This window comes from Protopterus annectens, chromosome 14.part0, assembly GCF_019279795.1.
Source record: "Protopterus annectens isolate FY-2018-M chromosome 14.part0, PAN1.0, whole genome shotgun sequence".
In the NCBI taxonomy this organism is placed as follows: domain Eukaryota; kingdom Metazoa; phylum Chordata; order Ceratodontiformes; family Protopteridae; genus Protopterus; species Protopterus annectens.
Genome location: NC_056748.1, coordinates 229,779,661 through 229,802,927, shown reverse-complemented (window position 1 = coordinate 229,802,927; position 23,267 = coordinate 229,779,661). Strand labels below are relative to the sequence as shown.

The window sequence follows — 23,267 nt, the reverse complement described above, 5'->3', positions numbered from 1 at the left end:
ATCCCCCGACTGCCTCCAGAGGAAGATAATCAGGCCTCCATTCAGGAACGCTAAAAGGGCTTCCCTGGAAAGGAATCCCTGAAGCCCTGGTTATGCAGACCACCTCTGCCACGATGGTAGCATCTTCAGTTTTGGTTCTCCCCTCTGTCCCTGGGGAACTCCATCCACATGTGTCTTGGAAAGGCCCTTAGGATTTCTTGAACCAAATTTTTCCACCACTCCTCTGGTTCCTAGAAAAGGACTTTTGGGAGAAATGTATGCCCACAGCAGAATATTTCTACAAAATCACATAGTCGCATCCAGGTGTGACTCCTTATGACTACGCCTGTACCCGCTGCTGTGGATGTCTCTTCAGCTTTATGGGCAATCAGCCTCATGGACAAATTGGACACAGACTCCGGGATGGCTAACTGGAAAGCCACTTTCTCTTGGACTCTCTCAGCTACAGCTCCCACCAGAGTGTCTGACAACTCCTTAATCAGATCCCTTTGCAGTCTGGTGAACTGTGCCAAAAAATTCAGGGACCTAATGGCAAAGGACAATGAAGCATAGACCCGCTTCCCAAATCTGTCCATAGCCTGAGAATCCCTGTTGGGTGAATGGACAGAGGAACTCTCCTCAGTAATTTCCTTTTTAATGGTGGCCACTATGACCCTAGCCTCTACAGCTAACCCCTTGGCCCATAAATGTTATCTTCAGGGGGCAGAAAGTATCTTATCAGGTCTTTTGGGGATGGGCTTGATGGCGTCTGGACCCTTCCAAGCCCACTATGAAATCAAATGAATGAGTTCATCAGCAGGCAGTGTCACCCAAGAGGTAGACAGGCATGTGCCAAAAGCCTGCAGATAAACAGATTCCTCAGAGGAAGGATTTTGGGACTTCCAGCCACCCCTCTGTTTTAAAATTTCCACAATGTCTCCAAAGGAGACAACTTCAGGAGATGACCGTGGGAACCATTCCCCCCCATCAAAATCTGTGTCCTCGTGATTGAATCCTGAGAAAGAGTCCAAGTGCTTCATCTTACACTTCTTTTTCTGAGGGACCTCCTCAGGGGGATAATCTGGGGAGGTGTCAGAAGATGACAGTACTTGAGCCTGCGATACCTGAGGCTTCAGCACCTGCTGTTCCAGTAGAGAGGCAGGAGGAATAACTGAATTGGGGGGTACCTGTTCCAAGGAGGAAGGCATCGACTGATTCTCTGCAAGAGAAAAGGCTCTCTACATAGCCTTGAAGTCTGGCCCCCAGAAGATGGAAGGGAGCCCGAAACTGAGATAGATTTTCTCAGAACTGGGGTCACTCCCCATTCCGAAGAACCCACCCTCGAGACCAAAGCTGGAGATGAGCTAACTTGAGCTGAAGCTCTGAGGAGCAGGGATGGCTCCGAAAAACTTGGAGTCGAGATCTGCGGCCCCGGAACCAACAGGGTAGCTATGGCTCTGGGAGGTCTACGGTTCAGAAATAACCGAAGAGCTCAGGGTAACTACCAGAACCAAAGAAGCGAACAACTCCTGAGCCAGTACAGTTGGTACCAGGATGTCTGGAACAGAGGACTCTAAAATTTCTAAGGAGGTTAGAGGAGTAGTTAGTGGTGTAAAAGAAGTTTCGGTACCCAAACCTGATGGGATTGGAACCAAAAGGGGGCCTGAAAGTCCTCTAGCTCGTAAAATTGTATTCACCAGTCTCTCCACGTCAAATTCAGAGAGACGTCTGGTGGAGCGGACCGATGAAGCAAAAGGGGACTTAGGCTTCTGCAAAAAAAAAAAAAAAAATTTCAGGGAGCTCCCCAGCAAAAGGGTCAATCGAAGGTGAGATAGTAGTTCTAGACATTGTAGTCATAGACAGTGAGACAGTAACAATTTCCTTTACTGAGGCCTTTGACATCTAAGGGCTTGAAATGATAATTGGTGCCGGCATGGGTGTCGGCACAGGAGTGCCAGCAGCAGAGACCTGTGGTTCCATTGAAACTTTTGGAACTGAGGACTTCAACTTTTTAGCTTTCGGAACAGATGAGGAGGTCAGAACAGAGAGGCTTCTTTTCTTGCCTTTATCCAGAGAAGATGATGATGATGATGATGAAGGAGATTTAAGATCAGCTTGTTTAGTCTTTCCACAAGACCTCAGTGGCCAAAGGTATGACAAATGTTGCAGTCTTCTTGTAAATAGTGGGGATCTAAACAATAAACACATAGAGAGTGAAAATCTGAAGATGGAATTTTATGGCCACACGTCTGGCATTTCTTGAACCCAGAGGGGGGGCCTTACTTTTCTCAGCCGTATCAACAAGATAAGGAAGCTAGAAAAACAGCCACTTAAACTATCAGAAGAAGCAATTATAGCTAGAGAAATACACAAATGTGAGAAAAACAATGGGAGACAGGAAAGAGGTCAGTGACTATAGTGGGAAATACACAAAAGTGTAAGGGTAAATGTATCAACGATGATACTTTACAGAATACACTGAGTGTAAGAAGAAAAAGTTAAAGAAGAAAAAAGTAGAAGCTGTGAGAAAAAGGTCAAAAAATTTTACCTAAATCACTAAAGTTTGAGAGCAATAGCTAGATGTGACCATTTTGGAAAGCAGCAAATGAGATCTGAGGTAATTGAGAGAGAGGAATTCTGGGTAGAGGTGAATCTCGAGAGTTGTTGGCTGGCTTGAGCTGAAGTCGCGGCCAAGTCGGTTCCGATATCAGAATCGAACCCATCTGTTAAGGATAAAATGAAGATTGACAACATCAGATAATATATTTCAAAGTGGAAAGAGATGATGATGAAATGGATGGAAGCTCAAGAGACAAGGAGAGACTGGGATTTTTGATGCAGATCTTTAAGGAGAAAAACAATAATCATACAGAATATTATATTCATAAAGTAGCAGAAAGTATTCTAAGAACTAAGCCAACAAGGGATTGGAGAAAGGAGATTCTGCCGACAGGGATGACTGCAATTAAGGATATAGACAACAGGGGGCTGGAATTTATTGGAGAAAATTGAGAATGGAACCAAGGTACTTGGAGCAAATAACTAGAGAAGGGAAGATGATAGAATGGAAAGACACCAAGAATTTATTTTGACTGCAGGTTACAGATTTCCTTTCCTATCAGGGATTGATATCAGAGTATAGGCAAACAGAAAGAAATAGGGGGGTCCTAAACGAAAGACCAGCACTGGTAGAGTTTTGCACAGAATCTAGAAAATAAGCTGCCATTAAAAAAGGAATAATTAGTACAGCATATAAAATATTGCATGATAACTATAAGACTCAATCAGAGGAGGTTAGAAAGGATTGGGAAGAGAGAATGGATAAGCACTTCACAAAGAAACAATGGGAGGATATATGTATGTCTCCCAAACATGCAACAAAATCTAGATGATTTAGGATTTTTTTGCATGGAAATGTTTGCATAGATATTTCTATACCCCAAGTAGACTCCAGAGAATTTTTCCTCACGCAGACAGCACATGTTGGAAGTGTGAAGGGGAAGAAAGAGGTAACTGGGAAGATATTTTATCAGAGTGCAGTGAACTGGCAGACTTTAAGGATTCCCTGCAGGATGCACTGTCAGAGATGCTGGGTTGGCAGATTGGTCTGAGGAGGGAGATGATTTTTCTGAGCTATGATACAGAATTGGAATTGCCAAGGCATAGTAAGGCCTTGATGTGTCTAATAATGGTGGCTGACAAAAAAGCAGTTACTAGAAAATGGAAATCAAAATCTAAACCAACTATACTAGAAGCAGTGAATATAGTAACACAGATAAAACAACTGGAAATGAGATCTTTAGAAAAGGATAGGAGCAAATTTCATAGGGAAAAAATGTGACTTGTGGGAACAATACATACAAGGGAGGAATGAGGTTTAAAAGGCAGCAGGACTTAAAATAAGCTATGTAATGTTTAAGTGAAAAAAATTGGGTAGATTATAAGTGATGTATAATGTTTGCAGCTGGGAGTGTGTCATTATGGTTTGTGATGTAAAATGCTTGCAACTAGGATTGTGTCGGTGGGGTTTGTTTTCATTTGTATATATGCATTTTACTTATAAAGTAAGTGATGGTTTAATAAAGATGTTTCTTGTTTGCTTAAGTTATATGATAGATATAGCAATATATATGAAGTAAAATGTTTGTTATGTTAATTATAGTGTAATTACTTTTATATGAATGTACATTTGCCTATTCCACAAGTGATAATTCAATAAACGTGTTTGGAAAAAAAAGAGACTCTGTGCATCAGTTTACCTGTCATCCCACTGTTTCAGGATCTGTGTAGCCACAGGCCCAAACACCAGATTTGAGTTAAGTGAAGAATTAAGAATTTCAGACTTCAAATCATCAGAAAAAATTTGATTACACAACCAAACAAATCTTCTCAACAACAAGGAAGAAGAAGTAGCTCTAGACACAGTGTCACCACAATCATACACACTTCTCAGACCATGTTAAGACATCTGAGTCAAGTCAGATACAATCTGATTCAAACATGACCTGCCTTCTGGAGACCATGAAGCAGCAAATTCTTTCAAACTATAACCACATTTTAATAGATATTTCAACATATAGCCGTGATAATTCAAAATCCTAAAAGGCTAACACAGCAGAAGCAAATAGTCTCTTACCTTGTTTGTCTAACCACTTGCCTTCCTTTATCAGAGGGTACTGGGTTAGATGAAGCCAAAGATTTCTTGTTAGCTGTTACTGGTGGAGTTATTACAGAAGAGTCGCCTGACAGTTGAGAATAAAGACATTTATAATCTGAAGACAGCCTATATTGCTTATCACCTTTTTTTTTTTTTTGGAACTGCAGCCAGGAAATCAGCTTAAAAAAAATCTTCAAGAGCTGGCAAAATGAGAGGAATATGTGCAGAATTTGGAATGTCATCCTCTAATGGAACATAAAATCTGCCCTATCCTAGGCCCCTCAGAAAAAAATCAACCATGGTTCCCTCAGAACGTCTGAGATAGATTCCTGCAAAGCCTATTTGGACATGCTGCCAGACGGATCCTCACCTGCCTCAAACAGTCGTGGCACAGAAATCTGACAACACAGCTGGGTGAGCCTCTGAGTTCGTAACAACCTTGGGAGAAACACCTGGCAAAGGCTGGACAGGGGAAGATTACAGTCATACCTTTTTCACCTTCTTTTTCCCTAATGGCTGACCCTTGGGTTGTGAAATTTCTTCAATAGTATCTTTAGTGAGTAGCTCTATACACTGGTTCTCAAGATATAAGGAAAGGGAAGAAAGGCTACTGCAAAGGTTTTTTGGAACAAACGTGTGACAAACAGAGCAAGACATATGGTCAAGAGAAGCACCTAAGCAAAAAAGGCACTTATCGTGACAGTCTCTATGAGGAATCTCTCTCCCACACTTGCATTTACCCTTCCTACATGACAATAACCTCAAGGAACAAAAAAAGAAAAAAAAAAATCCCCAAAAGGGTACTTACCTTGCAAAAACATCAAACAGGTGTAGGAAGTCACTGGAGAAAAAAATGTGTTCATGTGGCAGAAAACAGATGCAGGTAAACAGACTGGTGGTGTAAAAGATACGTTCAGACTGACAGCAAAGAAGTTTTGTTTTTGGTAAGCCTGAACGTCACCATTATGCTCTGCATTATGCAGGGACTGTATGGTGATGTTCAGCATACCTTTTAAATTCAGAAGTCTTTAGAAGACTGGCTGGAAGTTGTGCTTCCGTGGCAGAGAAGCCTATATCATTAAGAATACTGCAGCAGTGAATGTAAGGACATCCGAGTGAATGCAAAACACTCTCAGCCAAATATATAACACCTGACGTCTACACAGAAACAACCTTATCATCTGCTGTCATTAAGTTTTTGCTTCTTTTTTAAAGGAATATCCCTTTTGGAGGAATGGTCTGGAGACAGCCTACTGTCCCTGGCAAGAGGTCTCTTTCACCAGACAACTCCTGTTCTTAAAGCATTTGGTTCTTCCATGATTGTAATAGGTACTGGAACAACCCTGAGGATGGCTAATCCCTGGTCTACAGGGGTCATTACAGCAACAGCACAGCAGATCAAGGCAACAGGTAAGTTGTCTGGGGAACAGTTTTTAGCCATGCCAGAATCACTAACCATAGGCTGAGGCAATAAGTTTACTAGTTTTTTTCTTTTCTTTTTAGGAGCAAACAGATTGGGAGAAGCAGGGCCAGGAATTTTATCCATGCTGCAGCCATTGAAGAAACCTGATTACCAGTACAGTAAGCTCAGCAATATTAGGACAAGGTATACACTGAAAATTGTGTCAGCAGACCTCGAACGCTTAGTCATAAATATCACAGAACATTTATTACTTCAGAAATTAGAAGAGTTTTGAATTCTATTAAACAGAGTCACAGGCAGGAAAACACATTCCAACTGAAAAGCACAACCCAAATACATAATATTTTTTTATAAAATTACAGTTTTCCACACAAAAGTGAAAAATAAGCCAAGCAGACAGAGCAAAAGCACATACAATTTCTGACAGACGTTGGTATTCTTAAGGTGGAATACCACAAATAGCTGTTTTAATATATTAAGGGAAATCACAAATAATACCACAATATTCAATAAAAATATTTATATGAGAAAGGGTTCTCCAAAAAGTAATTTGACCAACTGTTGTTCCTCTGGGGCCAGACAGATGCTTTTTCTCAAGCCAGGAGTAAAATTTTAAAGATTTACCTCATTCTAATTGTTGACATATTTCCCTGCAAAAAGGGAGCAACCTATCAGCAGCCAGAGTGAGTGAAAGGAAGGGGAGTTAGAGCTTTGGCAAGCTGGCCACGTGCTGTATCCCTGGCAGGACACTACCGAAAGGCTACTGCAGCAATGGGAATGAAAAACATCCTACTACCCTACCTCCTGACAATTTACTTGCAGAATACATCAAAATAGCAGTAGATGACATAGCATATCCAATATTAATTCTAATTAACTGCTCCATAAAAGAAAACCATGTACCTGCCCTGTGGAAGAAATCATACATTCTGCCACTCCATAATGGCGAAAACACTACTTACATCTCCCGCTACAAACCAATTGCCATTCTGCCTCCTCCCCCATCCAAGGAGCTAAAAAAATATATTCAAACCCAAATTCTCAAATTCATCACTGACAGTAACTTATTATCCTCTCATACAACATGGGTTGTTTTCAGTGATGAAACCAATGTCCTCCACACAACATAGTTTCCCACCACAGCCTTTCTTTGTTTCATTACCAGTGTAAACAACAACAAAAATATAGGCAACTTGACATCTGCAGTATATCTCAATCTGTCCAAAGCATTTGACATAGACTCAAATAATATTTTAATTCAAAAACTTGCTTTACTGATATTGGACACATCGTTCTCCTAGCTCAAAAGCTAACTGTCCAATGGATCAGGGGTTATAAAATGTTAAATATTAAGACAAGACAAAGCAAAACCTATTCTACATAATAGTAGGATGGATTCTATAAAAAACAATAAGAAACAGGCAGATTTTAACAGCTCCTCAAAACACATTATGGTGGGGCTTTCCCACTACCCATCACTTCAGATAGGTTACATATCAAATATATATTTAGAAATAAAAATAAGTTATGTACTTACCATAACGTTCCATGTGTGTTGTCCATCTCCACCTTTATTCTCACTTGTGGGTCGGATCTGATCCAGACTGCCCTTGAAGAGTGCCAATGAGGTGCTCTGTTTGATATGAAGTGGGAATCTATTCCAAAGGAGTGGTAACCTCTGGGAGACAAATATGTCCCTCCAACACATTCTATTAATGTCAAATACCAGGTTTAGGTCCTTAGAGAGAGTAACTCATGTACCATTTGATTTCTGGATGTGCAACATTTCCAAAATAGCAGGGTCAGAGATCGCCTTATATGCAAGGCAGAGATCACCTCTGAGTAGTTTGTATGAAAAAGAATAAAGTGACAGTGATTTCAGCCAATCCACATAAGATAGCTGCTGAAGACCTTGACTTTTCCTTGTGTGGAACTTTTGTGGTCTCTCCAATTGCTGTTAGTGCTTTGAAAGATACATACCAAAAAGGGTATTGTACTCAGTGAACTGGCCTAATGAGTGAAGAGTACAGGGAAGTGATAACTTCTCCTTTGCTTGAGGCAATACTTATGAGATGAGCCATACAGAATGCCCTTCTTACCACTGTGGAAACATGGCGATCAAAGGCAAGGTTGCTGTCAACCTGAGTGCCCAGATTTCTCACCACTGAGTGAGGGCATTACCACTGATGTGGTAATTTACAGGAACATCGCTCTTACCAGAAGGGATGATAATACATTCTTTTTTGCATTGAGTTTGAGGCCATGACTTTGGCACCAATCATTTGTTTGCATAAGACCTTCTTGAAGGATGTTGACATTGTTTGGAGATTCTATGACCACACCCAGTTTGCAGTCATTAGCAAACTTTATCAGCCACAGTCCTTTGTACTTTGCAGAAATAGATTCAAAACAGTAGAGGTCCCAGGACCAATCCCTGTGGAACACCACTGGTTACGGGTCTGCTGTTGGGAGGTGGATTCCCCTATTTTGACTGTATGGGTTCACAACCCACCTTAAGATATAAGGGTTGATATCTAGCTGGGAGAGTTTGTCAATGATATCCAAGTGAGGGATAGTGTCAAATGTCTTGGCTAGGTCTGGGTAGGCTGTATGTACAGATTTCCCCTTGTCCAGGGCCCTAGTGAATGTCTCAAAGAAGTCCACCAGGTTTAACAGGCAAGCTCTCCACTTGTCAAATCCAAACTGGGTAGGATCTAGTGTTTGGAGATTACCTATATCTTTGTTGATAAGGTGCATGATGATTCGCTCCATGGCCTTGCAGATAAAGCTAGTCAGGCTAATAAATCTGTAGTTCCCGGGGTCAGTATCAACACCACCTTTGTGCAAGGGGATAACGGTGGCTGTTTTCCATTCAGCTGGGACAAAGCCAGTGCTTAGACTGTGATTGAAAAAAGTACACAAAGGTGATGATAATTCTTGTTTGAGCCCATGTAGGATGCAGGCTGGGATGTTATCAGGTCCCACTAATGTTGTGTTTTGGCCTTAGAGAGGACGTTTACAACCTGCTCCTTAGAGATACAAGGTAGGGAACAGGTGGTAGGGATGTCATGAGATACATGTGGCTGGGACAGTGGAGTGAAGTTTTTACCAAACCTGTCAGCTAACAGGTTAGCTATGTCTGCTGGCTCAGTACATGTGCTACCATTAACTACCAGTTCGGCACAAATCTGGGCCTTACCTTTTAGGTTACGGATGTAACTAAAGAAAGCCTTATGGTTGTCTTTTGTTGAGGAAGCTAACTTGGATTCGAAGTTTGCCTTGGAGGACTTTACAAGAAGTCTTATTTGCTTATTTAAGCTGAGGAGGGAGTGTCTCCAGATTACAGCCTACTCCTTCTTACTCTTAGACAGCACAGTTTCTTCCTTTTATTGTAAAGCCTATTAAAGGTGGTTGTCCACCAAGCAGGTTTGCTCTTCCTTGAACAGTTTATTTTGGTCGTAGCAGGTACTGCCCAGTCAATGCAGTTAAACAGGTGCTTGTAGAGGGTACTGGTGTAGAGCTTGGCATAGTTACCAATTCCGTATGGTGGGAGCTGCAGTGAAGCTATTTATACCATCCCATAAAGGTTATAATCTGCTTTGGAGAACTTTTTAGTCTAGTTGCTGCTGGGGCAGATGTGAAAGTTACTTCAAATGAGACTGATTTGTGGTCAGATCTCACCAGGGATGAACTCTCAGTGGAGGGGGGGGGGGTTGGGGTGCTACAGTGATCTCCCATATTTTAAGCACCAGATCCAAGATGTTGGTGCCCCTAGTGGTGATGTAAATCAGCTGGTCCAGGGCATTCGAGTTGACAAAGTTGAGAAACCTTTGGGCAGGTGAGTTTGAGCACGAGCAATTCACCCAGTCAATGGTAGGGTAAAGTTACCCAAAACCATACTGTTCGGATGTATCTTGACAAACTCAAGTTGATCCAAATAAGCAGAACGGGTGTCCTGATTCATGGAGGAGGTTCTGTAGCTGGCAATGACTTGAACAGGTGTCCTGATGTATCTCTAGAGCATCATATTGTTTAACCAATCTGGAGGTGTATTTATCTTTGATGAATACTGATACCTTGAGGTTTATTAGCAATACATAGAGTATATGCAAAAAAAGGGGTGACAGGATAATTTAGGTCAAAGGTAGATTTGATTGCAATTCCCAGGGTGTGGTATATTTAGCCACATGTGATACATGTTCAAGTTACTATGTTGGAAAAATATTACAAAATTATCCAAGAGAATTTACAAACATATTACAGCAATAAAAAATAAAGATTTGAGTAATTCATTGGCAAAACATGCCATTAAATGTCAAGATTTTAGACAATGTAATTTCTTTGTGATTGATGAAATAACCTTGGATAATTTTGGGGGAAATTATAATATACAATTAGAGTGCCATGAAGCAGAGTGGCAGATTAGATTAGCCACTGATAAAGATCCAGGACTTAATGAGTCTATTAATATCAATTTTTTTATTAGCACAAAGATTTTAACATTTGATATTGATTATTTATATTGTGCTTTCTTTTACAAAAATAGTTGTTTGTATATAACGGCTTTTTTTTTTTTTAAATCTTTAAGTGAATGAACATTCGGTGTTCATTGGTTCTATTTAGTCACGTGACCTACTGGCACAGGATTCAAGCTTTGATGTGGGAGATTTGTTTTCATTTCTGAAGAAGTTTTTGACAACATAAATGACAAAAGCGTTAAAATTATTTTAAACCCTCCTTTGTGTTGAGTAGACGTTGTTGATTTTAAAATACTTTCTTCTCCTTTCTCCCTGTTTTAGTGGGGGTACGACAAGGATCTATTCTCAACCCCCTACTCTTAACATATTCATTAATGACCTACTCAGAGCCAGTATACATGCCACCACCATGCAGTACGCAGATGACTAGACAATCATCTGCACAGCTAAAAGTCTTGATAAGCTTCATAAGCTAACCCAGGAATCTCTCTTCTCCATTGAAGCATGGCTTTCCAACTCTCAGCAATTCCTGAATCCTAGAATATCTAAAGTAATACTATTTATCGCCAAACATCTTTATAAACAGAAAACAGTCTTCACCCTAACCTTCTCAAACAACATAAAAGTAGAACAAGTATTCAATACTAAGCTGCTAGGAGTCACCATTGAGGGAAGAATTGAAATGTGACTACCATACATAAGAAGCAGTTAAGAAAACCTATCATCAGCCTAGGCTCTTTGTACAGGAAGAAGACACATTGTCTAATGACTCTAAACTTTCCTGTTTTGCACCCTCCTGTATGCAGCTCCAGCACGGATTAATCTACAAGCCTCACAATCCAGTTTCCTTGGGCAATGCTATAATAAAGTTGGAAGTTGGCAGCAATTTTTGCCTTATAAAGCACACCACTGCCTTAGTCTTAAGAAACTTTCATGGCTAGAACTACCCCTCTATTCATCTTTCTTGCAACTACACACCACACACAAACTCATCTACAAAACCTGAGCAGTGCCCAGTCCTAAGCTACATTCTTCAACATTACTCCCCAAATTGACAGCTCCATTTCACTCACAAACTAAATCTCTACATAACCCAATCTAATAATTCAGCTAGTGACTCTCTGTACTCCTCCTATGTATCTAGGCTATGGAATTCCTTGCCCCTACTACTTACACAAAATGACAATAAGAAACTTAAAAATTAAACTCAAACCTTGCTTACGGATACACAGCCCACCTCTTCTTTCACACCAGGATAACCCTGCACTGTCTTCATCTTTCTAGACAGCTCTTCCTGACTCTTCTCTTCCTTCACATTGTATTTTATAAAATGATTAATTTTAACTTACAGCAGGACTTGATCCATTCTCTTCCTTTCCCTTTTTCCACTCACACTCATACTCCACAGTCAAAATGCTGTCTACTTTATTCTAATCTTTCATTTCCCTCCTCTCCAGCTCTGCTATATTGCTCTCTGTCTTCTTCCTAATCTACCCACTCTACTTTCTCTCCTTTCTCCTTCCCAAATCCACTTATTGTGACTCCTCAGGCACTAGACTCTTCTGTCCTTACCTACTCTCTGCACAATCTATTTGGTTTTACCCGAGAACGCATTAATATTGCACCTATTATGCTCAGTACTGCAGTGCAACTACTATTCCTATTATGTTCTGATACTGCTAAGCAAATGTAATTGAATGTGACAGGTTTTAAAATTGTTCTACCATGAATTTGCTGCATATATGTAAATGTGAAAATTATCAATGCAATTGTAATAATCTCTAAGATTATCCCCTGCTCTTGTATCTATCTGTTAATAAACATATTCTGTATTATGCTATCTTACTAGAAAAAAATATTGTAACTTTTTTTTGTCTTTTGTGTACTTTGTCTTTTCATAATGATGTATAGCGCTTTTCTCTCTGAGGCTCTGCTGAAAAGGAGTTTACTTTTGTTGACTCAATTAGACTATCCAGATAAACAAATGCAAATAAATAAATAATACATATGATACAATGTCTCCAGCTCTGAATAAATGTCTGATAGAAGGAAATTGTGACCATCAATAATAATGTTCATCTGTTATATATTTCTCTGATAAGGGCATATAGGCAAAGATACAACATATGGGAAAGAATTACTCACCACACAATAGTTTTGTCCAGGTGCAAGGAAGTCAACAGCCAAAAATCTCCCAGAGCAAACACTGAAAATGGTGGAGATGCCTCCTGGGTTCTCAAGTTTGTAAACACATATTGCTCCCTGAGGGAAAAAGAAAATCAGAAAAGAAGGTCACCTATTATTTTCTTAACGTCATATTACTGCACTCTTAAGGAGCTCTAGTGCATTCAAGAATCTTATCAATGTGCTGACTCTGATGAACCTTTTTTAATATGTTGAATCCGCATTGATAAAAGACATATGCAATACTGAGACAGAGTAACAATACCACAAAAATGTAGTGAGACACAACAGCATAATTTAGATTGTACAAGTACTATATGATTATAAGTTCATAGTATTTACTAGGTTATTGATCTGTGAGGATCTTAAGCCTAGCCTTATGTTCTCATGGTAGTTATATTTTGCATATGAATAACCCAGAGATGAGCCGAGCAAGTATATATTAGGACATTTTAATTTTTCCTCTATCCATGAGGATCAGGAGTGTTAAACCGGGTGTGAATTTGAAATTATTCATCTAGTCATCCACATTACATCTGAACAGAGTAAGATAAGAACTTTGCATAATGTGGCGTGAAAGACAGCTCCACAGAAGAGATATTTTCTGCATACAAGCCTGTCCTTCCAACATTTTCTATTTAATTGCAATATACAAAATTAGTAAATTTTGCAGCAACTACATATTCTTTTAATGTTAAAATATTTAGTGCATCAATATGAAATTTGTAAACTGCCTATACAGATCTAATTTAAGAACAAATGACATTCCTTAATCTATTAACTTTCCAAGAAATATTGGCGCTTTTGCAGCAACTGCAATGTTGTTTGTTCTTCTTTAGGCTTTTCCCAGTTAGGGGTCGCCACAGCGGAACTCCAGTCCGCTAATGATTGGCAGTAGATTTTTACGGTGCCGAGGTGCCAGCTTGACGCCCAACCTTCAACGAAGGCACGCCCATGCACTCATGTCTTTTGAAGGCCTCTCGACCATGAGGAGGACATGCAGACTCCACACAGAAGGCTCTCCAGCCAAGAATCTGTGAGGCGACAACGCTATTGCTGCACCACCGCGGCTTACAAAACCAATAATATTACAGCATCAGTACTGTGACTGGTATCGATACAGATCACTGAAAGCTGTACGCATAAACTAGTGCCTATCGTACAGATGTGTAAAGAAAAACTGGTTGAAAAAAAGATGTGGCGACAATGAAGAAATGGCAGTTTGATGGAATGATACTGTATAAAACTCATTTGGATAACCAGTTTTAAATGTGGGAGCTTTGTACTCAGACCCACCACTTGCAGGTTGGTCTTACCCCAACCTGTTTAGAATTTATACTGGACTCCAGGGTAAGTTACATATTCAGGGAAAGGGGAGAATAATTAAAGTCATTTGCTTACTTGTCTGTATATCATCCAAGCATGGCCAGCCTTATATATATAGGCCAACTAGGTCTATGATGGAATGCTTTGACTATTTAAGTCAAGCAACATCACTTTAGACTTCAGCACTAGGAGGTCACTGAGTAAATACCTTACAATGTCTAAATGGTAGGTACAAAGCTGAGGTGCTCACAGGACTGAGGATTTGCATTAATATGAGGCACTTTTTAAAAAAAATAAGAAGTATAAATTTCAAATGTCTGGCTTTGCTGACTGAGAAACAGTGAAGTAAGTGTTATTATTTTACAATGATGCTGGCAGTGATCAAACAGATACCTTCTGCAATATTTCTGACTTTATGATTTGTGTAGAACAACTTGGAACCCCTTAATATATAGAAATTTATCTCTGTGGGGCAACAATGAAATATATTATACTGCTTCAACTGCTGGGTGGGAGTTGGATATACCTCTCAACTGTCCCTGATTTTGGCTCAAAATTTTCCTCCTTCCCTCCTAATCCCTACTAAAGCTGGTCATTTTGGGATAAAAGGTGGTGCATTGTACCTAAATAATGACAATAATTACAGTTATAGACTTTTTTGCTTCTGAAAATGCATATTATTTTGGGTCTACTTCAGAAGACTGATAAAACAAAAGATTGAATCCCAAAAGACTGAAAATTCAAAATACTGAATGATGGAATTTGCCTCTTCTCCACTGCTGTGCGTTTTTGAAGTTGGTATATATAATTAAGCAGGGAGTATTGGGGGAGCAGCCCCCCCCCCACATGAGGAGTGCAGGGGGGGCTTGCCTTCTGCATTAAAAATGTGTTCAGTATTTTGAATTTTCAGTCTTTTGGTTTTTCAGTCTTCTGAAGTAGACCAGTTATTTCACATTCTCGTATTCTGTCAACTCCTCATATTACCAGTATTAATATTTTTAAAAGTGTCCTGATTGCGCCTGATTATTTTTGGATTTGTCACTGATTCTGGAGGCAAGAGGTTGAGATGGCTGGGTGAAAGTAACAGAACCTTTTGTCACTTGCTCAGTCGACATCTCAAAATAATATAGAATACTCAGGTCTTAAGAGATTCTGGGGGGCTAGTGGTCCCCATGCACCAAAGATGTATAAGTGGATTTTGTCACAGGCTCAGTAGTGGCCTCTGTCATCAACGCCATCTAGTCTAAAACCAGCCCTACTTAGAGACGTACACAATTAGGTCTTTGTAGTTTACGCAAGGATCTAGGGATGATGTTATTGCTATTTTAACTTTCCTTCCAAACCTCAGGGGTCATAACCTTATGTTGGGCTGGGGACAATGTAGTTATTATTTCTTAAACTGTTCTCAGAAGCATCAAAGGGGTGCACAGAGAATCAATAAACTTATACAGTACCACTGTGCTGCCAAAAAGTAACAAGTTATGAACATTACTGAAATTATTACTTTTCATTTTCCTCACAAACATCAGATGCACATACAGGTGGCTATATTTTGGGGAAAGTGAAACATCATTTTGTTTATATATGTCTGACAGCAAATATGTGCTATTTGTTTTTTGTTTTTTTTTCAGTTGTGTCCCAACTCTGACATCAGAGGGGTAAACAGAAGGTGACTATCTTTTGTGGATAGGGGTGAGAAGCCATGCTGTATATATGTATTACAGCAGCAACATGGAATACAGGACTGTGGGCATTTGCCCCTTAATTTTCATCTCAATTTAACATTAGATGAAACAGAGTATAAAGGAATAGTCCAGAAAAAAATATTTTAGTTAGCAGATATAGGAGACTCTCTCTCTCTGATACCCTCCCTGTGGGATGAATAAAGACACCATACCTCTCAACTGCCCAGATTTTTGCCTCATATTTTAGGTCTGCTCCTCTGAAAATGTAGGTTTTCTGGCAAATGATTGGCAAATCACTGAGGAGTGACGTCAGAAAATAAAGACAGACATTTGAGTTTCAGACTTCATACTCTTTAGAAAATCAATCCGAATGCAAAATCTGTTATTCTATCAACTTTCTAAGTTTGTAACAGCAATATTTAAAAATTGTCCCTATTTTTGGGCCTTTGTCACCCCATTACATATGGCTTTGTCCAGATTTCTTGCTCTTAGAGGTTGAGAGGTATAAAAGATACCTTGTTGAAGTTTCCAGTAGTTTATTCAGTTAAGCAGGTTGATGGATGAGCCCTCCCACAGGAGGGTATAAGAGAAAGACAGTCTCCTAGATCTGCTAACTAAAGTGATTTTAACTGGACTAATCCTTTACACTCTGTTTCTTGTTAGACCTGTCAACCTCTGGGTCACAGGTGGGATATCAGACTACTCAAACCATCTGGATTACCTCAATTTAACATAAGATGGGGATATACAGAAAGCGACTACCTTTTTGAAGGTGGGGTAGAGAGGCAGGGACTATTTCCAAATATGATTTATGCATCATCACAAGCATTTGTCTTGTATACATACATACATACAGATATTTTAAGCATGGGCATTAATGCTCTCCTAGCCAACCAATATATCAAGCACTCGGTCCCATAATAGGTGTCCAGGCTGTTTTAAAAATATCTAAACTAATTCTTGCTTTAATGTAATTTGGTAGTCTGTTCCACTCATCAGCTGCTCTCTCAGAGAACCAATTACTACACTTGTCATTCCTATACAATCTTCTACACAAGTTGTCTGATGATTTTCTACTACTTTTCGATAACCCCAAAGATTCCCAGAGGTAGCTGTCTCAAAATGCCCTATATACGTGAATAGGACCTCTTGGATATCTGTAGGAGACACTGTACAAGTTCAGAGATTTTAGTCTTTCATAATAAATTAAATTATCACATCCATGGATGCCCTTGGTATATTTCCGCTGTACTCTTTCCAGTTTACTCATGCTTGTTTTCTTATTTCTTATAAGGTTTCCATGTTGTTATTCCATATTCAAGCTTGGGTCTAATGTAACTCATAAACAATAACTTCATCATTTCTGATTTCCTAGACTCTATAAATCTTTTTATACAACCTATAGTTCTATAACTATCTTTAACCAATTGGTTGATGTAATTAGAAAAACGCAAAGCTGGATCTACCCATATACCCAGATCCTTAAATGAATCTACAGTTTCAATCACTGTGTGCTGTATTAAATATTCACCTTTCCATTTATGTCTCCCAAATCTCATATGCGTAGTTTTTGATGTACTTACCATATTATTCTCTGTGTCCAAATGGTCAATTTAGTCAAGTTCTTTTGAAGACATGTCTTATCTGTAACATGTGTAATCAGTTTACCCAATTTCAGGTTATCTGCATGTATACTATAGAACACCTCAGATGAAAAAGTTAGGTCTGAAAGATACAATCTAAACAAGCAAGGGCCTAGGACAGGGCCCTGTGGGATACCCTGACTGTAACTAAGAATTTCACCTGTCCAATTGGTTTATGGTACTTGCCATATCCTATTTGTAAGCCATGCAACAGCTATCCATCTTGTCAAGAGTATATCGATACCTAGTTGTTCTAATGTATTGATCAGTGTTTTGCTTATTATCGTGTCAAATGCTGAAGTTAAATCTATATGAATTACATCACAGCAGAATGTTTCATTCATAGCTATTACTATACTGTTATAGAACATCATGTTAGAGGTGGTAATAGCTGTATTTTCAATATATGCATGCTGGTACATGGTTTCAAGTCCCAACATGTCCAATTCTGACAATAACTATCTAGTATTACCTTCTCCATTATTTTTCCACAACATGAAAGTAGACTTAAGGGTCTGTATGACTCTGAGTTTGTTCCATTCCCCTTTCCCTTAAAAAGATAGGTTTAATAAGTGCATGTCTCCAATCTTGAGGAATCTCCCCATATTTATATGACCTAGTAAATAATAGATGCAAAGGTACTGTAAGTTCTTGCTGAAGTGTTCTTGTGCCATTATTATTAATTCTGTCTCCTCCCTGTGCTTTGTTTGGATCCAGTTTGTGCAGTTTTTTTTTTCAACATAATTTAATATGACTGCAGTTTCAGCACTTACCTGGATGTCACTAGGACAACTTATTACAGTTTGGGGAGCCAAACTGTTCTGCATAAGATTTTGTAAATATATCTATAATCTGTTGTGTCTGAAAAATATTTTAGAATCTACACAGTCAATCAATGTGTATGTCTCTACTCCTTCCACATCTTATGTATCTATAAAAAGGTTTCCTATTATGCTCAATATCTTTATATTAATTTTGTTCAAATTTTTCTTGATCTTATCTCACACTATGCTTAATCTGTTTGTCCAGCTTGTTTATTTCAGTTTATATTTTTTGTCTCTCACCTTAATCGGGTATCTTGTTTTTATGGATGTTGTATACCTAAATCCAGATGTTAACCTTTTTTCCTTTAATTTTTTTGCATTCAAACAATTTCTCTTTCAAATCTTTCCACATCCCATCTGCAGTTTTTCCACTGAACACATAACTCTAGTTAGATTTACATAGTGACTGTTTTCCTTGCATATAATCTGTAATCAATCTTCTGTGCATTGGTTTAGATTTCAGTTTGGCAGGATTATCTAGCAACAAATGAACCTTTATAACCCCATTATTACTGCACATCAACAGTAGTAAAACTTGACTTGAAGTAACTAATTTCTTTAGGAACAGAAACATGTCTAGTACGTTCCGTTCCCTTGTAGTTTTTTTTTTTTACAGTCTGAAGCAATTGTTGTTCCTGAACATACATTGTGAATAATTTCCTTATTAATGTTGTTGAATCAATATTATTCCAATCTGTTTCTCATTAAATTTAAGTCCCCAGCTAATATTATTCTTCCCTCCTGTGTTTCATGCAAGAAATATATGAAATCCTCTAGGTCATCAGTACTTGATTTTGGTGGTCTACAGACTCCAATTGTTATATGTTCCAGGGTCGTGTTTATTGTCACCGTTACATAATCTATAGTATTGGTGTTCTCAATGAACATGTAATAATCACAGGTCTCATAACTATCTTTAATTTCTATCATAACACCTCCACCTGATTTTTTGTTAGAATGTCTGTTACAGTAAAAACATTTATACCCTGACATAACTAGTTTCCAATCATTGGTCTTTAACCATGTTTCACAAAAAAATAACATCAATCTTGTGGAAACATAGCAAATTTTCTAATTAAAAATGTATTAATAATGCTCCCAGCAGTAACGACCATCACAGATGCATCAAATGTTAACTGTGAACTGTTAAATTTTTGACCTGGTAAAAATCCTGCCTAGTGTTTGACAAATACTGCAAAATATCTTCTGCAAAAATTCTCTTCCCTAATCTTGACAAATGCATGTCATTCTGTCTGAACATGTGTGCCCAAAACTAGGCTTGGATGCTCTATACATTTCCATTTTTTAAAATGGGACATTTTTTCCATGTAGGTATTTACCTAAAAAATCTTTTCATTCAGAGTGCCCTGACAATCCTTTCTATATGTGATTTGTGAAAAATGCTTCCTAACACCAGTACAAGCTATACTATCTAAGAGGGCTGTAAGTTTCCTACTAACAGCCAGAGAGTCCTTGCAGATGAGATCATTTGTACTGACATGAATAAAAACAGATCCGTACTTCCTTACATTAAGGTGTTCCAGTGCTTCTCACATCTTCTATTTTTGCTCCTGACAAGCATAACACTATTTGATGATCGTTATCTTCTCTGCAATTGTAAGTATCAGTTCCTCTAATAATCAAATCTTCAATTACAAGAATTTCTTTTCTGACCAGATCTGAAGAATCTTCAGCTTCTAATACAGTAATATCTGCTCTATCACTTGTTTCAAATGAATGATCTTCATCACCATTTATCTTATTAATCCCACTGTTTTCATTGTGTATTAAATTTGCAAGCATACAATTCTCATCCAGCAGGCTTTGTACATCAACAGCTTGAGTAAAGTAGTCAACATCTGTTTTTCTCCCTCTCTCTATTTTTTTTATACACTAATGTTCTTCAATCCTTCCATGTTCAGTTTCGATTTCTTCTTTTTCACCTGCCCCTTGTCTCTTTGTTCTACCTTCTCTTTTGGAAAAATTCTGCCTTTTTCTATAGACTGAAGGTTTTCTGATAGAAAATTTTTATAATTCCCTGTAATCTGTGTGTTACATAATAAAGCAGTGTCCTTTTCAGCATATATTTACTTTGCAGAAATTTATCAGTTTCTTTTTCTTCCTTATTTGTTGTGAACTTCTCCCTTCTTTTCTTTTATGTTTCCTTCTAAACATGCCGAATCCTCAGATTGCTGAATACTTGCATCCAGAATTGGGGCATCATCTTGTTTCATAGGGTTTCAATGATCTTTACAGACAATAGACACATTTCCTAAATGTGTTTTATTTGCTCTTTGCTTAACATTATTTATCTCACCAGTCCAGTCATAATATGTTTATTGTGTACTGCTATTTGATTAACTTTGAGCATTAAGTCTTGGTTACAACTCCTTTCTTCCTTGAAATAAAAAAGTACAACTGAATTTCTTTAGTTACGTGTATTTTTGTTCAGGCCATTACTGGATTAAAAGGTTGGGAAAAAACTCTAAAACGCACCTCAGAGAATCTATAAATCCATGGTTTATAGGTGCCTAGTGGCCCCTGGACTCCCAGCTTAATGTAGTTATTACACTGTGGCCTTGGTCAGTTAGGATGTGTTAAAAGGCCTTGGGGAAAACAAAAGCTGAAGGGCAAAACTAAATTTCTTCTCTTAATCATGATTTTTGTTCATGCCATCATTGGATGGCAAGCTTGTTTTAAAAAATTATAAAATGCACCTCAGAACATCTAGAACCACTACAGTTTCCCGAGGCCTTGCGGCCCCAGACCTCCAGCTTATAGCACTTGATTCTTACACAGTTATCACAGAACACTCTAGACTACTTAAAGTGTTGACTGAATGAATGAATAGATGCAGGAAAAAAAACAAAGAATAATGTAAACTGTGAGGATAAAGGAGGAAAAAATTAATCTGGATGGTGTGGGTAGGCCATGATTGGGGGCAACAGATGATATGTGTAGGGGGGCATGGAGGCCTTTGCCTGGGTGCCAGTTGTCCTAAACCCAGCCCTGCATCAACAGTACTTTTAAATGAAATATGCAGGCAAATATTTAACTGGGAGCTAAAACTGGCTCTGCAAGCATGTTTTGCTTCACCTGATATGAAAGACTATGGAATGTCATTCGAAATCTGTTTTTAAGAATAATGAGAGAGTAACAATAATACTTATCAAAGTGCCCTTAGTTCAAAAGGTAGAACTCTTGGTAGATTACAACAGTTAAGTATCTCCCATGGCATCCTGATGGAAGTTTGAGACTCGGTACTCCTAGTCTAAACACTGTAAGTGTGATCAATGTAAAATAAAACAAGTGTGTAACTCAGTATTACACACTAAAAGTGTTCTTTGCAGGGAGCAAACCCCTGTATCCCTCCATACCCTAACTACATATATACATCAACAGAAATCACTGTACCTTGGGGAAGAGGGGGATACAGAAATGTCAGACGTTATATATTTCCTTGTAATTGTGCTCGGAATTCCCACACTTAAAAAGATTGCAGTTATGCTTCACAAACATATATTGGGACCTCTTTTTCCCAAACATGCTCTTAGATAATTGATTAGAATAATGATTGACAGGTTAGTGGCTTGCAGCTGTTGGAGACCCTTATACCTCCTACCGAGTGACTATCAATATTAGAGATAGTGACTATCAATATTAGAGATAGTGGTAGTTCTCAATATTCAAAAGCAAATCTAATTACACATAATGGGTTTCATATATGCAAGTTATTTACACTATAATATAGATAAACTATAGAATACTGAAGGCAGTTCTGAGGATCTGATTTATTAACTCAAACATTGACCGTTCAAGTTTTACCAATTCACTGCCAGTTGTTTAGTTCATCCTATACTTGTGATAAGTAATGAGTTAAAAAGAATTTTTTTTTTTGCAAGAAGCCTACCTGCATCTGTAAATATACTGCTTCTGAGGTAATACAAACTTGAAAAAAGTATATTCACAGATGCAGTCTGTGTATTCTAGTATCTTGCACTAAGATACATAAACAAGCATTCAGCTGCATGTAAGTAAAAGATAACCCAATTCTGAATTCTAAAGTGCACAACAGACTGAAAAAAAAAAAACAACTGCAAATTACCTAGCTAATCACACAACTTGTACTGTATGAAAAAAGGAGATTCAGTTAGCAGTTACATCTAGAAACATATAGCACATCTTGTTTTTAGTCTAACTTTCAGTATTTGTTGGACTCCCATTTTTGCAACAGAGAAATATAATTAAAATGTCATGCAAAAAGTTATATAGATCGTAATGTTGCCATTTTTTTCTTAACTAAAATTGACATACTCTCACAGTATTAGGTGATTTGAGCACCTTACAGGCTACATAATTTATCAGTTATCACATTCTTACATTCTAGAATCACAGTATTTTTTAATGTCACATTCATTCACTCTCTGATATCTGACAAATCAGTTCAGGGCCACTGGGGAGGCAGTCTATCCACGAAGCAATGCTTGTAAAGTAGTGAACCTGTCCTGGACATACCTCTCAACTCTACAGATTTTTGCAGAATGTCCATATATTTGCCTCATATTTTCAGTATATTTCTCATAAAATTTGGGTTTTTCGGCAAATCATTGGCAAAACATTGAGAGTTGAAGTCAGAAAAATAATGACAGATATCTGAGTTTCAGACTTCATACCCTTCAGAAAATTCATGCTAATGCAAAACCTGTTATTCTATCAGCTAAGTTCATAAGAATGATATTTAAAATATGTACCTATTTTTGGGGTGGCAGATGAAATGGCTAAAAAATTATTTCCATTTGCAAACCAGTATCTAATGAATGAATTAATGAATATTAAGCACAATACATGTATAGAAGGATAAGTGTTTCTTGTGCTTTAAATTTGCTATAAAGGGTACTAAATTTGTGGAATTCAACAGCTCATATTTTATAAAATATTTTTATGTTGCCAAAATATTTTTATATTGCCAGGTAAGCCCAATATATAAAAATGCCTCTTTCTGAAAAGCACTCTCTATTAAAGGATCTATTCAGGTTCACAAAGTAAGAAATGAAGAATGAAGGAATAA

General features: G+C 38.2%; 1 protein-coding gene across 1 annotated transcript in view; it reads right to left on the bottom strand.

Annotated features, from left to right (window-relative positions):
* Positions 1–23,267, bottom strand: part of CFAP43 (cilia and flagella associated protein 43) — a 3,581,735-nt gene that overhangs the window by 2,878,600 nt on the left and 679,868 nt on the right. The window contains exon 9 of the mRNA XM_044055952.1: positions 12,683–12,799. Within this exon, the coding sequence (XP_043911887.1) occupies positions 12,683–12,799 (117 nt within the window). The remainder of the gene's footprint in view (positions 1–12,682; positions 12,800–23,267) is intronic.